The following is an 18,316-nucleotide window of genomic DNA, read 5'->3' as shown; positions in this document are numbered from 1 at the left end:
AGTTTTCTGAAAAGTGAAGTTTTTCTTTGAACTTTAATTAATTATGTATGCCTTTGTACTAAATTAATACTTTCAACTTTAGTTTCAATTTTTGTAAATCAATCATCTCAACAGGTCCTTTATAATAGTTTAGAAAGCATATTAAAAAAATTCAAGTCTTTTAAAATTTGTTTACACCCAGCTTTCGGGAACTCTCTCCTCCCCCGAGAATCCCTATCAGGACACTACCTTGGACCCGCTCGGGACTCGGGTAGCTCCCAGATACCAGATTCCTTGCCTTACTAAAAATTGAAGTCTAGTTACAACCTTGGTTTATTACCTATCCTAGCAGCCTCCGTGCACTGATCATTATACCTTCTGATTTACAGAAATAGATAAAAGAACATATTGAACATTTTACCACATCCCTTACACATTTCTTTGTAATATCTTTATGACAAATGATATACTTTCTACTGTAACGTTTTGAAGATAACTAAATTCTTTGCCGAAAACTTTTTCATAGTTCTGTTTATAAAGTAGAATTAAAGCAGCTTTGCTAAACGGTTTTCACCTGCTTAACACCCTTATTATCTCATCGTGTCTTCATTAATCACGGGCAGCCTTTTTTCCAAAATCAAAAGCCATTTGAAAAAAGACTTGATAAGTTGGTCGCTGGGTTAGAAGACAAACAATCCAATTCTATACAGACATTATCGGCATAAATGACTCGCAATAAAGATTCGAATCGAAACTTTTTCTCAGGCCCAAAAAATTCAAGTCAGCTTTCGGTGGAAATTAATAACTGAAACACATTCATAGTTCATATAAATGTTCGTTTGAATAACAATCCGTCTCATGCTATAGACAGTTACAGTTCTTTCTTGCCTTTTAACGAGTGTTTGGTTTTCACACCTGTGCAAACGTATTTTGTCACTTTAAGATACATTTTACTTTCCCTTATAACGTTTTAATCAATTTGACAATGGAGGTGTTCGCTTAGATAGCGGTACCGGGTGTATAAATCAATGTTCCTTGTTTGATATCGCCGCATAGAGTGCAGAAGTAAATGAAAAACAGTAAAAAGGGGTATTGACAAAAATAATTTATTTTCAAAAGTATAAACAAATAAAACAAATTTATTACCAAAGAAGAAAAATGCCGACAGGCCTCTTTCACACCTCCTGATTGCGTCGCTTTTATCGTCAAGTTCGACCTCTACAACCGCCATTTTGCAGTCCTTGCACCCATGTGTATAGAGGTTTTGTTCGATGTGGAATTCTCGATGTTGAAGTCAAGATGAACAAATGTATTTTTGATTGTATTAGCACACTTATACGAGGGGGTATCACAGAGTTAACTATGTGGCAAGATCAGAGCTCATATGGGAGGGGGCGTTAGGGGACTCCAGGCTGATGTTCGAATGGCATCCCGGTTTGGTGCGAATGATGAAATGTCACATGATTCGAATTTGGAGGAATCGAACGAAGACAATGCTGCAGGATTCGAGATTGTCACATTAGGCACACTTGATACAGGTGTATTTGATGAGGTAAACGGATATGCATTGGGGGAACGCAGATATGGCATTGCACAGTTCTGATTGGTTGGGATATTTCCCATGGGGTTTCCCATCCACATGCTGTATTGGGACTGAGGGTTGGAAGTGTTCGATTGGAGAACGCCAGGGTTTGTTGGTGACATCCAGTTGTCTGGAATATTTAACATAGGGATGTTTGAAGTCACATCTCTAGAAAAGCCACCTGTTCAAAGAAAAAAAGAAGATATTCATACATCTTAACACATGCATCTACATTAATAATGTATAAATATTAGACATTTTAAATAAATATGGAGTGTTTCTATAGAAAGAATAAAAGACTTTCATCATGATTGTAACAAAGTTTTTATTATAATGATTATTCTGATATTAATCATAGAGATCCTTTTGTCACAAATGAACTTAAATGTTATTTTTCATGTAGTAGTGTAAAGAAGGAGAAAGGCATTCTGGGATAATTTGGGTTTTTTGTTTAGTGTTAAGTCACATACTTTGTATTTTACACCTCAGTTTTATATCTGTCTGATCAAGTCAGCGTATCTTTTTTGAGATCCAATTATTTAATTTGTTGACAAGGGATACGTTTAACACTGCCAGCCCTAGGGACCACCGTTATAAAACCGGAATAATTGAATTGTTGATGGGGGAGGTCCCATAAAGACATTACGTCTCTGTCAAAGGTAGATAATAGCATTGGGTTGGTCTCTCCAACCGTAAAATTATAGGCAAATAGACCAAACAAAGTGGAAAGTCGTAACATGTTAAGGAGCAATAGAATCGTTTTATCAAAAGGAATAAAAATGAAATCACACCCTTTGTTCTCGATAATTGACAGGCAAAACGCAGGTTTATGTGTTAAATCAAAAGATCTCGGCTTTCATGTCGAAGCATGGATAGACAACAATTTTATGACCAAATAAGACGATAAAATCCCGTAAAACGCTGTCCATGAAAATGGGGGCCAAAACAATAGAAGAGCGTTGTCATGGCAGACCCATGTCCACGAATTAATCCATTACAGTCGTAAAATTTTGGTTAATACGAGAATTAAGGTTGAGTCTATATTGGACCTCGACTTCATTTTATTTCCAAATCTTTTCAGATTCTTTCACCAGAATCGTAAAATGTTGTCTTTAATGGCCATCTAATTTCCTGGTGTTTGCCGCACGCTCCCCAAAATTCCGGAAATCAACACGTTAATAGAAATGTCAAATTTATTAAATGAAGTAATCGGGCGCCATCGAATTTTTTCCAAAATAATCAATGTATTTTATCTCATTAAGTAATAAAACAACATTTGCAAACTAAAAAGATATTACTAAAAATAGGGCTGGGAGTAGTCATTAATTTACTTCCCGAGGATATTAAGGTATTAAATATTCATTTCAAAAGCATTTTAATTTTTACGACCTTATACTGTAAAGCATTCCGATGCCGATTTAAAAATGTGATAAAGAAAACAAATGAATTGTCTAAAAAATATTATTCCATGACAAGATCAACATCATAAGAAACGAATTCATTAAAAAAAAATCTTAATTATTTTATTGCTCAATATAAATGCAAGACTTTAATGTAATACATGTATGCCATTAAAAAAAAGTGGATTACATTTTGCATTCCAAATTCCAAAAATGTTTAATTATCTATTAACAGAATTTAAGGACCTCATTGGAAATGAGACTTATGGTTTTTGGGTTATCCTACGTATAGCAATGTCAAGTTTTTGTTAAAATTCTAAATAGATCTTTGGCTTCTTTTTTTTTTTTTTGGGGGGGGGGGGGGGTGAATAACATCTTGATTTGTATTTTGAGAAAAAAATTATCAATCCTTTGTCAAATAGATATGTATCTTGTACTTATTTAAATTCTCCTTTGAAAATAAAAACAGTACTAGTACTTCTAGTGATTCATTGCGAGCAAAAACACTATTACAATGAATGTAATTTTTTTTAAAAAAATATTACAGTGTATAGGGTCACATCCATTTATCAGATTATAAAATAAATGTGTTTCTTACCGTGGGGAGGCGACCGTCTTTGATAGGGGTGAGAGTAGGGTGTGGCCCGAGCATTCCTCAGGCTCAGTCTGTCACAGTGTGGGGACGAGAGATTTAAGGCGTTAGGGAACTGGTGAGCTGGAGGGGGGACTAGGGCGTGACTCCCCGGGGGAATGTACCACGTACTGGCCACTGAAAATAGAAACAAAGTCATTTTGATTTTATGTTTAAATTAAAAACTTAGACAGCATTTAATTGTGTTCATTTTAATCAAATAAACTGTATCTTTTGCACTAGGAAAAGGAACAATCATCTCTTCATTGGATATAAACTATACATGTTTATTTACCCTAAGGTGATAACCGTTTCGGTATAAACATGATAAAAGAAACTCGAATCCTTAGGGAAATCCTAGTTTAGCAAATTTACCCAATTACCGGTCATATTTTTAAAATTCTGCTAAAATTGAAAAGAAGAATGGCTGTAATATCGGAACATATGGGTATTTATCGTGCCTAGAACGAGTCTCTTGACTTGTTAAATGATGCTATGCACTACATTTATTTGAATTGGAGCTTTTTAATAAAATATGATAGGGATGAGAAGAACAAAGTTGTAAATTGTTAATCTAAATCTCTAACAAACAAAGCCTATCTCTATCGGCTGTTTTTCAAAAAGATTGGATTAGTGCAAATACTTATTTAAATGCAGAATAGGGATGGGTCATAAATTTCGCCAGGGCAGGGTTCTTCATATTATCACTGAGAGTGTCTGGCCCTCTTGAATCCCCTAAATTTGTTGAATTTAGAGCAATACTCCCAGTATTTGTATACATTCTTAATCCAAAATGCAATTTTCCGTGCCGTGCGATACATAGGTTATGTCCTTTGATCTCGCGATATTAACATCTCACACTTCACGAGATCTAGGTGTTAAAGGTTATTGTTAAAATAGAGTCCAAGTGCGGGGTACAGCAGTGTTACATCATAAATTCATTATAACAAGTTAGAAAATTTGGATTGACTGTTTAACTGGCCTCTGCGATTTAGTATCGATATCTCTACTTGTTTACTTTCTTTTTAAATTCATTGATAAAAAGTTGTCAATTTTATCTCAAGTTTTTCTCAATTACGTGACAAAGTGGTTGTATGAGAGATGAAGCTGTGTCCCCTATCGGTTCCTAACTTCACACCAACCATGTCATAATGTCAATCTGCTTTATGTGCCCCCGATAACGAAGTGCTAGTCACAAATTATCTACACCCCGGTATATAAGATTTTTGGACCACAAACAACCAAATGCTAGTGTCTCTAAAAAGATCTACTGATACTGCTTTGCAGGAACAATGTCCCAAGCGATAGGAAACATTGCTGTCGCTTTTTAACACCTGGCAATGCATAAGTGCTACAATGGCTTGTCCCTTTCAAAATTTGACTTTAACAAATTAATCGTCAAAAGAGATTAAATACATTATGCCAAAACAAGACTGTTATGTTTTTGAACCCACTTAAAATATAAATACGATGTCATTTCATTAATTTTTATTCCAAAATAAGATGAACCCTGGATTTTAATAAAATACTTAAACTATTGTGTTTCTCTTTAAATTAAATGAAGATTTGAGTAGGGTTAATTCATATGTGCATCTATCCGGATTGAGTCGCTTTGCCACAAGTATAATATGTCCCGGGTTCGGTTTGGAATGACAGTTATTTTTTGCGACAATTGTTCGTAAAGAGATGCGATATACATCTCAGTCTTATAAAAGTCACAGCAAGAAAGCCCAGGGATGGATGCCACATTTAAATGACAAAAGGGTGTTCGACTAGAAAACGGGTTTCATGACAAATTCGATCAATTATGCAGGAAAGTTTGCACTCTTACAAAAGCACCCGGCACAATCTGCATGAAGGTCAAATTCGAATTCATTCACAGGGAAGATGATTGATTTAAAATTAAAAGCTTTCGTGAATTGGAGGAGCACCTTGCATACTTCAGCATGTTCTGCTCCCTGTTACATAATTATAGCAGTCAATTCATAGTTAATTTTGGGAAAAAAAATATTATTCAATACTATTACTTGATTTTGCTACAGATGTCATTAAATTTACAGAAATGTTAGGGTCAAGAATAAAGCAAATATTTAACTACGATGTTAATGATTTTATTGTATTCCATGCATGGCCATGCAACCGCAATTTACTTTTCAAAGATATACTAAAGGGGATAATTATTTCTGTCTATACATGTATGTAAGTGTATTTGCAGGAAGAGGGTATGCTTGAGGTTGCTCTGATTTTTTTTTCTATTTTCAGAATTTTGTTAATTTTCTCTTACCATGCAGGTATTTGCCTTCCATAATGTTATTTGGCAAGTAATAATACTAATAAAAGATTTTGAAATCATTTCGGACATAAAATACTGTATAAGCTTTATTGAACTTACAATGTGAAAGTGATCTCTGTTGGCTGTCGATCCCTTCGTCTGTAAAGTCGCGGCCATCAGGCCTACAAAATACAAACAAAATTCTTCAAATCTCAAGAACAACTTCACATTTAAGCACGAGATAAAAAGAAACATTTTTTTCATGTTTAAAGAAGCCAAAAATCTTGACATTTAATTGAAACATTATTAAGAGCAAATAGAGACAGTTTTGCCCGTAAAGTACACATAAGGGGAGAATTCAGCAATTGTCTATTAGTGCTTTGAACCCAGTAAATTCAAAGTGCGCCAATGTTGGCAAATCGAACGCTCTCTGCACCGTGTAAATCATGGCCTCTGCGCCAGGCGCAGACATTTGGCGTCAATCTCACTCACCTCTCCTTGGCATCTAGGAAGGCTTTGGCAAAAGGGTTGTGCTTGATTTTTAGGGCGGTAATCTGTCAAATATTAAATAAGTGCAATATAAAATCTTATATATTGATTTTACATAGATAAATACAAGGGTTTTAGAATGCTATTTAAAAAGTGTCACTATTTAAAACTATATATGTTTTTATTTCTTAAGAATAAACAACTTCCTATATTTAAAAAAATTGTAGATATATAACTAAATAGCAATGTAATATTTGAATCAACTTTTTACACATTTCTTTGGCATTTTTTAAATATATTTATTTCTAACACATTTCTTTGTTTAGAAACATTGTATTGAGTTCGAAGGAGGGTTCCTCGTAATATTGACCTTTTTATTAAACACAACTCAAGAGTATACATATATATTCTAAATTCCTACATTCTTAATCGGCGTCAAAAGTCACGTACGATTAACAAAATAAATAATTTTCAAAGGGATGTTTTCTGTTAATGTGGGTATATCTTACAAATACGATAATTTCTGTAAAAATGAGATATTTACAAGAGTAAATAGAGCGGTGTTTTTTAAAAAGAGGGAGAATATTTAGAATACAGTCAGAAACAAACAGGACTGTAAACAGAGACGCATTAAGATGGTTTAACCCCCTTAAGGAACGTTTCGTCACGTCAAATCTCGGACACCCGATTGTTCCTTTTCTTAGCTAAGATAACACGATATCCTTATTGTTTGGATTTCTCACGACACTGAAAATTTTTGGCACTGGATTTTGGGTTTTAACAAGTAAGTTCGAAAAATATTTTCGCTACTGGTTTGTTACAAATCCGTCTCTCTTAGAGTAAGGGCATGCGATGGCCACGCGACTAAATGCTGTGAGGGGTTTCATGGTTTTATCATGTGTTAAAATTATAAATAATTATATTGAATCAAAATGCTTTGCAAAATATTCATATATGATTTAAGTATCATCAGAAATACAAACTTGGTTTTGTAATTTTTAAAAATACTAAAACCACTTTACTGAAATTTAATTTATGTCCGTAGACAAAAATTAATTCAAAAATATTTTTCAGAGAGGTTCTGGATAGATTTTTTTATGCAACCAAGAGTGCATTTTTTTCAACAGTATAACATTTGTCTTGAAATCCTTAAAAGGATAAACCGATCGAGGCATCCTAGCAAATCTTTACACAGACCTGAACTCTCTAAGGATAAGCATATTTAACGATCGAGAGTTAAATTTAATATTAAAGAAAATACAGATCAAATTAGACCCATATTTGGCCACGTTTCTTGACGAGAGGTACACTGTATGGTACTAACTTCAATACTGCATCATTATGCTGTCATAACTGAAGTATTGTAATACAATAATCTTACTTTATCTAACGCAGAGTGTGGCCTTTAGATCGATTTGAACAGATGTCTGGGTAATCATCTTGTAAATAAGGCCTGTAGCTTTTTATTGTAATCATAACAATAGAAATATGGTCTAATTTGATAAAAATTAGCATCAGTTTAAATTTATTGCAAAGTTTTGAACAATTTGAGATCTCTCCTTCATGTGTTTGAGAGGTTTTACATAAATATTTAATTGAAATATCAATGGAAAACCTTTTTTTTACTAGGCAGGTGTTGAAAACGCACTTGGAGAAACTTAATTCCTGTATGACCTTCTTTCATACTCACCTCTTCGTTTTGATAGGCTGTGACAGCTATAAACTGAGTCTCCGGAAAGCTGAAACTGCTGATGCGCTTTTTCTGGGAGTTGGCTCCTACTTTTACCAGATGCAGGCGTGGTTCATATTTATGCAAAGAATTCAGCATTATCTGAAATTAATGAATAATAAATTTTGTTTAGTCGATGTAAATTTCATTGATATTTAAAAAAAAAAATACCCAGATTTCATTACTGTGAAGATATAAATTTCAGCTGTTTTAAAAGTTCGTGTAACATTCAAAATGTACTTTTACTTTAATTTAGTATAAGTATATACATGTACATATAAAAAAATCTTTTCGATTCCCCTCTGTAAAGGCCATTGATGTATTTTAATGTCGCTTTTTACAACAGGATATTTTGTCTCATCTTTAAAGTTGATAGCACATCAAAATTTTATAAAGAAAGACGAAGCTATACAGTTTAAATTATATTGTTTAATAAAAAGTTAGTTTTGTTATGGTCATTCTTGGGAGTCATACTTAAATTTATTCGGACCCCTTGTTGACGATGATACGAATTTTATGATGTCTTAGCTATTATGTTTCTTTGATGAGCAACTCTTGACCCATGTGATCTTTCTTAAATGTGCTCTTTGTTGACTCTTGATAAAAATCAATAAAAATGATGCATTTCAAATGAGAACTTAGGGTTCTACATATAAATTAATGCGCCATCGAGATATAGAGACCCGTGGTTATTATTCTCGGCGATAAAAACATGGGATAAAACGAGAAAAAGAAATATGAATTTAAATGATTTAAATATTTCATATAAATGATGAATGTATGTAAATTATCTCCTTTCGCCGTGTTTGTCATTTTAAACTCTTTTACAGATTAAAATCAGAGACAAGTTGTAATTTCACAAAAAAATATGATTCATGCATTTGAGGAATACTAAAAATTGAAGAGGAGTTTGTGATGTCATTAACGACAGTTTTGGAGGACTAGAGCTAGGGAGTTAAAAAGGATTTCTGATTCTATCTGGAACCTTTTGACAAAGACTTATGCGCTTGTGAGATACAAACATTTTAATCGCGACCTCATGTGCTCACGCTGAATAAGAAGGGATTATTTTGTCGTTAATTATACAGCACGAATTTACATAATTCTCATCAGCAAAAAGAATTAATTTTAGATTTAATTATCTATTTCTTCTTTTTCATCCTCATTTTCTGAAGTAAAAATCATTTTATATTTGTCACTTTTATAGTTTTTTTTATTATCATTCTCAAATTTCGTACAATATGCGGTCATATTTTTTTTTTCAATTTCTGGCCCATTTAGAGATTTTTTCTAACAATTGACAATGTCCAGTCTTCTTTAACATTAGCAAAAAAATATATGTATAATATTATTATGAAATATTTTCAGACAACATTCATAACGTTAAAGATTAAGGACAATAATTTACTTCTTTATCCTATAAACTTGTTCACATTTTAATTATTCCTTCTTTGTAAATTCATCCTGAATTTCGTATTTACAATGTATTTCGTCTGTATAAAACATATACCATTTTGTTGGAACAGCCCCTCCCACCCCCTAATCCTTTAATGTGTTTATTATGAAACCATACTTTAAAATAGATTACCCCTAAAAACAAACAAAACAAACAAAAAACACAAAAATAGAAACAAAAAAACGTGTCCAGTACCTGGCCTCCCCCGTTAAGTTTGTTAGTCAGTTTGACTTTGCTGAATGACACGGTCTCCTTCATCCAGTGAGCCCCAAAGTTTGGGGAGTCGGGGTGGATGTACACACAGTTGGGAGCGGCTGGCTCAGCCTTACCCCCCGCCACCCAATCTCCGTTCACATATTTCCAGCGATGCGTGTCCACCTGCACAAAGTCCAGCAGCAATGTGTACATGGCGTTAGGGTCAAGGCCACTGATACTGACCTTGAAAACCGGAAACATTCTCCTGGGGAAAAAAATCAGTTGGACATCAATAAATTATTTGATTTCTACGTAGAATCAGAGCTAACAGTAACATTTATAACAAAATTCATCAGAAATCACAAAATTTAAAAGCGTTAAAATTTACATTTCTAGTTATATAGAGGGTACATAGGGGATTTGCCTGTTACCCATTTATTTTTCAGATATCAGAGTATTGATTAAATCATAAGATTTCAAAATATCAATTCCAGTGGATTTTTGATATCTTTAAATTTGTTTAATCTTTCTCCATTAGTATTAAAAATAAAACTGTAACACATTGCTTTTTTCCCCTCGTTTTTCAATTATATCAATAAAAATAAATAAAAAATATTCAAAACTTCCTTTTATCAAACTATTTTATACGTCATCCTATTCCAAAAGGAATCTGTATCCTTTGTTATATGAACGAAGCTGAGAATGAACTTGATTTTCTATTAAAATATAATCTCTATAAAAACTGCCGATTCAATTTTCTTAAAAAATCTAGCATTTTCATATTTATATTAATGATTTAAATGCTCTATTTAATGCTGTTGTATCTTTTAACTCATTTAGCACTTCAAACTGCTAATTTCATTTATAATGCGTATATATACATGTAAACAAAAATAAATCAAACGTATGTAAAAAAAAAAAAATAATAATAATAAAATAAATATAAAAAAAAATGTATTGTAACTTTAGGTCCGATGGGCCGGAAGATGTACATACATGTATTATGCTTATGTATCACTAATGTAAAATCAATATGAACATGTCACTATATTATAAGATTGACTTTCTTACTTACTTATACATCGAAGTTTCATATTAAATGTAAGTTCACATCGCTTTTGACGTTGTGTGATATGAAATATTAATAAAGTATGAATTATTAAAATGATATACATTTTATCGTTCTTAAGTACCATATTTCTGGTCAAGTTAACCTTTTCGATTTGTAAATTATTCCTTTCATCGAAATTATTGTTACTTTTATACACTTAATATTTTATACCGATGAAATACTAGTCTTTACCTCCCAACCCCCCTTTTCTTTTTCTCTGTTGTTGGACAGTTTTCTTAAAATTGATCGATGACACTGCATTTTTCTGATGAAAGATTAGAATTATTTATGGTCTTCAAAGAAATAAGAATATTCTGAATTTTATTTATCCAAAACGTTATGTTTTTATTTATTCTTTTTTCATTTCCCCTGGAAACTTATCATGACTTTATTTATAAAAATCCCCATGATTTTTTTCTTTTTTTTCTTTTTCTTAACGATAACAAAGTCGGCTAAGATTTAGCATCTTGATTCCTAAAGAAGTGAGGAGAATTCAGTTAATTTTATATACATTGTTTTATTGCCCAAGTATAAAAAAAATCCAAAGTTTGATGACGGGGTTGAAGTTTAATTTTTAAGTTTAAATATTAATTTGCATTGATTTTAAATGGTAATGATTAGCAATATCGTCTTTTAAATGCTTTATTTAAATAGGTCTTAGGGCCTAGGTGCCAATATTACTAAAAAGCATTTATAGAAATAGAAAAACATATACATGTTTATATGTGATCAGTTCAGCAGTCAATTTTTATATTTTGATATATTCGATTTGATTGGTCTTTATTCATATAATTTTAGATTCAAACAAATAAATTGAATGCTAGAATGAAGGACTCGGAATTTTAGAGCAAAAAGGGTATAGTTTTAAAGTTATTTTTAAAATGAAAATCTAGAAAACAATGGTACTTGCTTCAAAAACAAAAGCTAAGTTATTAAATCGATAAGCCTGAAACTGTATGTGGGGGTTAAATTAAGTATTATTCAATGCAAACACAACATCTAATAAAACAATCACAGAGTCTATATAGATAGTTAACTGAGTCAACACATTCACTGATCTATCAACTCTAACTAAACATTCCATTCATTTGTAATTAAATTTAAAAAAAAAATAATCCCACACATGGCTTTTCAATGTATCAATGTGAACTTTTCTCATTTTTCTTTAGTACATTCACAGTATGTTTGACCAGTAATTAGGACATAGAATATCTCCCACAGTTGTGCACGTGTATTTGACCCGTCTTCGAGCTCAGCTGGCTTTAGATGCATGCACATGGTGTCTGGATTTATGAACTTCAAACAATACTATTTATATTCATAAGTATAACCTTTTGTAGCAAGATTTCATTTATAGTTGTTTTCTGATAAGCGGTCTATTTGATATATTTTACAAACTGATAAAATATATTTCTGAGGTTTAAATTTCGGACAATAGTTTAGAAAACTGTTTTTGTAGACTAGTGTTATTCTTCCACGATAGTTTTGAGTTTATACAAACAGTTTAGGTCCGACATAAAAGAGAAAAATAACGACCTAGGCGGCCGAAATGATTCAATATTTTTTCCATACCATAATAATAAAAGTGCATTCATTAAAAAGGGAATCTATTAGTCATAAAGGTGAGGGTTTTAATTGCCAATTTACAAAATAAATACTCAGATAGGTACTCGGTTTCTTTGATGTGACCGATTGGAAATAAAAAGGTATGGGAACAGGTGTTATTGATTAATAAAAACTTATCATACTTATATCAAAACAGGATACAGGGCCGGGTGGGTAAAGCATTAAACTTACCTCCCATTCTTAGTGACGATCATCTCGTTTGTAAATTCTTTGAATTTTCCCCATAATTCCTTATCCTCTAAATTGACTTTGAGTTGTCTCTCCGTAGGATCCCCCTTTTCACTACCCACCGTCATTTCGCTGTCCACGGCGCTTAAGAGGTGACTAACATTTAACTGAGTGGACTTCATTTCAATTTTGTCCTGTTTTGGTCCGTTCGTGCTTAATTCAGTTTTTACGGAAAACGGTTGAAAATCGCACTTGGTCGCAGAATCTAGCATCGGTGGAATATTTGTCAACTTTATCGCTTTCGATTTAAATTTTCTATGTGTAAGGAAACGTTTCACTTGAATTTGCCAAGTGATCGTGTGAATGACTTACATATGTTTACAAACTAGCACTCCGGGTACATATTAATCATGTGATCGTTTGATCTCGCCGCTGGAGTAATCAAAATCTAGCCAATCAGCACGCACAGAAATGAAAGGGGCGTGGTTTCCTTTTGTCTGATTGGTCGAGTTGTGACGTAACATATCTTAGCAGTTCCTTGATATTAACACTATCTCCCAATTTTCTGTTTTTGTCGAATAGTTTAAACTCAATAAAGAAACAATTTTCTCATAGAAAAGCGGAATATTTTACCTACATGATAAAATAGTTAGATGACTGCAACACATTACACTTTAGCTAGAACAAACCCACTATTTATCTTTCTACAATTTCCAAATATACCTCTCAAATTTTCCCAAATATATAAAGAGAAGATTGAATGACTTTGACTGTAGAAGTTTGGGAAGAAAATCATAAACGTTAAGGCCGGAGTTCTATTAATTAAAGTTGAAACCTATATTTTTAAGGATTTCTTATTTAATAAAATGTAAGTAACTAGTACGACTGTTTAAAAACATGACATCAACTTAATTTCTGAATCATTCTTTAAAGGTCTGACGACATGTACCTCAATCATATATATCATGTTTTTACCCAGAATTTTTTATTGAAGTTTTGTTACTTTAACAAGATTACCTTAAAAAATTAAAGTACATTGACAGGCATTTGTGCAAGATTTCATAGAATGGTATTTTTTTTAAAACATATTCCTATTTAAATCGCTTAAATTGCTGATATAACAGTTTTTTAAATATACATTTTTGTTGATCGAAATAATCCGATTCTAATTTAAAAATCACAAGATTATTACGATATTTTTTTTTAATGTTACAAAGAGATACAAAAAGATATTCGAGGACATATCCGTCAGAACTAAAATAAATTGTTTATTTATCTTTAGAAATACAAAGTTATTTTTAAAAGAAACAGTTATCCAAATCCAATCAAAAATGCTCGTAAAATAAAAAAAAAATGGCAGATTTTCTTTTCTTCTTAAAAAAAATAAAATATATTCACACCACAAAAGAGTTGTTAAAATCTTGGGATTTGAATAAATATGAATAAAAAAAAATAATACGTTTAAAAATCCTTAGCTATTTTTAAAAGGTAAAAACATTTTTTTATTATTATTATTTATACAGAATTTTGTTCACATGAAGTGAATGGGATTGGGCAGCAAGCATAGCCTATTTTAGCCCTCTCCCTACAGCAAGGTCAAGGTAAATACACTGCATAATATTAATTAAACAAACATAAAAAAAATGCAAGGAAAAAGAAGGGGGAAAAATACAAAGAAGTACCGGTTTGGAAAAATTGACAAAGGTTATATGCAATTACATGACAGTGTAAAAACAAATTTAGAAGGCAAAGCATTTATTTTCTAGCCAATAAAAATTAAGTCATTTTGTTCGAACTTGAGGATGTGAAAGGTTCTTCTCCCATTCTACTCTGATATTTAAATCTGTATAATGTTTGAAATATTCTTAAGGAGCAATTCAAGTAAAATGCAAAGAAAATAAACATAATTCTTTTCATCCCATGCATTAATTACAAATCGTCTTTTATTTCTTTTATTATAAATTTGAAGTTAATAACAGAAAGTTATTCGATAATTTCGCTCTGTTAACGCAAATATTTATTATAGATTTTAATAAAATTTTTCTATTGTAAACTAGATAATTTTATTTATATTTACATATTTTTGTATATATTGTTACAAGTTGATCTAATCAACGAATGAAAGATTTAAGAGCCTATTTTATATTCAATTAATTAAGTTCGCAAGAAAAATCCTTATTTATTTAACACATTTTCCGTTAAAATTTATTTTTTGTTTCATTTCTTTTGAATGTATGCGATAATTCACACAAATGTGTTTAGTTACAATTCTCACGAGGGAACGAAAGAGATAATGAAATTGTTTACGAAACAAAGATAAATTTTATTGCCTAAGTGGTAAATAATTAGGACAGATTTTCCCTTTCTAATTCCATTATTGTCAAATTTAGCAGCTAATAAGAAAACAATCGCTAATGCTTGATCGCATTTTCTCAATCACGCGCACAATCGAGTCCTTTTGTTATCTTGTCAAGATGTCACAACTGAAAGACGCGCTTCTCGCCAAAATGTCTTGGTCGACAAATTGTTATCAAAACTCTGCAGTTAACTTAAATTCTAACCGACTAACTACTGTTGTTTTTGCAATATAACGACACTTGGGTAAAAATTAAACCCTTTATTTATGTAAATTCTCATTCAAAAATCCTTATTTTAACTCAAAACTGCGAAAATGTACTAGCTCAAAGTGTCACTTTTCTTTCCCACGACCTGTTTTTAAAATGTTATATGTTCCTCATTAAATATAATAATTTTATTTGTAGACAATTTAGAAAAAAAATTAATATGGCATGTCTCCTTTGAAATTTAGAATTGTGTATCTATCTTCATGCACAACTGCGGTCAATTTATGCTCGGGTGTTATATTTGCTCTCGATAAATTGAGTGTCACATTTGTGGGGAGGAAATAGACCCCTACTATTGAACCAAAATTGTTATAAACAAATTATCGAGAAATTTATTATCTTGTTATTTGTATTTCTAGCTATGGGCACAGTCTAACTGTTACATTTCAAGACTCTTAGTCTGTGAAAAGAAAAAACAAAACGTCAGGGAAAGACACCACAAATCTTTTTTAAAGGACATATTGGCGTTTAATTGAAGAACTTTGCTGGAAACATATCTTCATAAAGCACGGTCCCTGTCTGGCATTAGAGCTTGCGTGGCTCCACAAGGTGCCCGATGGCGCTGGGGCTATGGACAGGTGCCCCCTCGCCGTGTGATGTAGTGATTTCGTAGATAGGTGTGATATGAGATTTTCCTTCAAAGTGAGGCAATATTCACTCCATAAATACATCAAAGACAAGATTTGCACCTATTTAGGGGTCTGTAAATCGCACGATTTTCTATGCTACAAAAAACCCTTTGTTTTTATTTTATGAACCCCACTTAATTTCTTACGGTGGACTCAGCAGGGCGCGCCATGAAGCACTGCGTTGGGTCCTGTGTTTTTGCAGAAGTCTATAAAACCAGAGAATTCTGAAGACACACGGTGGGGAGGATTTCCGATTGCGCAATTTAAGGAGGATACACTCTCTAAGGATTCTTAAAAGGTGTGACATTGAACCCTTTTCGTCGGCTGTAAAAGCTGATTTATTATACTACATCACAACCCACATGCGAACCCGAGTCGTCATCGTAAAACAATTAAAGGGAAATTGAAGAAATCAAGAAAAATAACAAGGTCATTTCAAAGAAATCAATACTCTATAAAACTCACAGGCAAAAAATTCAAAGAAGAGAAAGGCTAAATTATCAAGAATATAAAGTTTTCAAATATATAGCATAAAATGCAATGTTATCATATTTGCCTGATGTCCAATCTAATTATGTAAATGGGTTTACATTAAAAAATGTATTAAATTAAATTAAAATGTTATCATATCGATCAAATATAGCAAACAGAATTTGAATTTAGCTTGTGCATTTTAAATCAATAATTGAGCTGATTTTATAAGGTAATAAAATAACGATAAATAGGTTAAGAATCAATATTTTTACCATAAAATTTGTGGGTAAGACAGAACCCTCTTTATAATTTGGAAAGAAAAATTGTAAAATTTTTAAAGTTATTTTATAGGACTGTATTTCTTTTTGCGATGCATTTCATTTCTGGAATTTTGCATTTCCAATATTTTTTACTTTCATTTCCGACATTTATTTATTTATTTTTTCATTTCCGGAATATTTGGTGGGTACTTTTCCCGCAATTTAATATTAACCAAGAAGATGGATATATAGAATTTTTAAGGATAAACATTAGTTATTTCAATACAAATTTTCGGAATAAAAACCTTACAATACACTGTACATGGAGTTTTGCATGAGTTAAATGAGCATGAATTTTTGTGCACCAAATTTAATGAGTACTGAATTATATATCAGTGACTGCACCGAAAAACAGAATTCCCTCAACGATGATGGATTTATTCCCTCGACCAGTTTCTATGTGTCTTTTAAGTTCCATCTTAACCTACCTTATCTCAAACTTAAGGACAGATGATACAAACTTTTATAAAAAATTTCGAAAATAACAACTTTAGTCATGATTATTTGAGTAAAATGAATAAGTTTAACCGCATAGATGTTAATTTTTTATTCAAAGTTTCATAATAAAGTGATTTTAAGCGACAAAAAATTGTATAGCTTAATAAGGAAGGTTGCAGAAAGGTAGAATTTTGAACATCATAGAAAGTTTACAAATTCTTAATATTTTAGAAATTTATTACTTGCATGATTTACAATCAAAATAGGTCAAAAAATATATACCAATCCAGGTTTCCATTTTTTTGTTTGTATCATCGATCTGTCCTTAAACTGAATATCTTGATTTGAAAAGGAGATGAGCGAACGTTCACAGCACTTACACGCGCACCAGGCTAAAATCTTCATAATTTTTTTTTTAAGCTAAGTAAAAATTATTTCTTGGATATCAATGGTTTATTCTTTAATTTTTTTGTGGAGGAGAAGTCTTCAATTTTGTTTTTATTGCCGACAAGTGCTATATGATAAATGTATATGATAAATATGTCGGAGATTTTAAAAAAAGTTGAATATATATTTTTTTAATCCGGAAATGAAATGCAGCCCCATTTTGAAACTTGTGGTCATTCATTTGATAAAAAGGAAATTGAAGGAAAAGATAAATTATTCAAATATATGATTTAAGTTTGTGAATGTATACTATGCTTTCGACGGAACAAATTCTAAAATTATATATATACTGTCAAGAGAATGTAGGAAAAGCTCGTGCCAAATTGGTATTACGTGCATCTTGGTAATTAGTCTCAAACTTTGAAGTATCGATGTTTTTCATTTTGCGAAATTTTCTAATGGCAAAAAAGTTGAAATGAACAGCATAAATAAGTATAGTAAAAATGACAATTTTTCGTTCTATACTATCTCCACACCAGGGACATACAAACCCCTATCCCATGCAATATATAACGCAATTAACATTGTGTCAAATTACCACACGATATTAACACACTATGTTAATATTGAGTCTCCCGATCCCGACTGTCTGCCTATCAACACAATATTTCAGTTGTAGACAACTATTTTCTTCTAATTTCTTGTTTAAAAAAATTAAATGATGGTATCTTAAATGTACGGGAGATCTATCATAAAATGATGACGCGTTTATTGTTTGTGGACGAAAAGAAAACGGAAAAAATATT

At 31.7% G+C, this 18,316-nt stretch overlaps 1 protein-coding gene across 1 annotated transcript; it reads right to left on the bottom strand.

Annotated features, from left to right (window-relative positions):
• Positions 1-1,077: 1,077 nt before the first annotated feature.
• Positions 1,078-12,996, bottom strand: LOC133185961 (T-box transcription factor T-like). The gene is made up of 7 exons (XM_061321246.1): positions 12,642-12,996; positions 9,734-9,998; positions 8,044-8,184; positions 6,357-6,418; positions 5,985-6,046; positions 3,560-3,730; positions 1,078-1,742 (listed from the first exon to the last, which is right to left on the bottom strand). The coding sequence occupies exons 1-7, from the start codon at positions 12,908-12,910 to the stop codon at positions 1,360-1,362; spliced, it is 1,353 nt and encodes a 450-aa protein (XP_061177230.1). The 5' UTR covers positions 12,911-12,996; the 3' UTR covers positions 1,078-1,359.
• Between the last annotated feature and the right edge of the window lie 5,320 nt (positions 12,997-18,316).

Source organism: Saccostrea echinata, unplaced genomic scaffold (genome assembly GCF_033153115.1).
Source record: "Saccostrea echinata isolate AGI-Se365-2 ecotype Australia unplaced genomic scaffold, CSIRO_AGI_Sech_v1 ptg000012l, whole genome shotgun sequence".
Lineage (NCBI taxonomy): Eukaryota > Metazoa > Mollusca > Bivalvia > Ostreida > Ostreidae > Saccostrea > Saccostrea echinata.
This window is presented reverse-complemented; position numbering and strand designations above follow the sequence as displayed.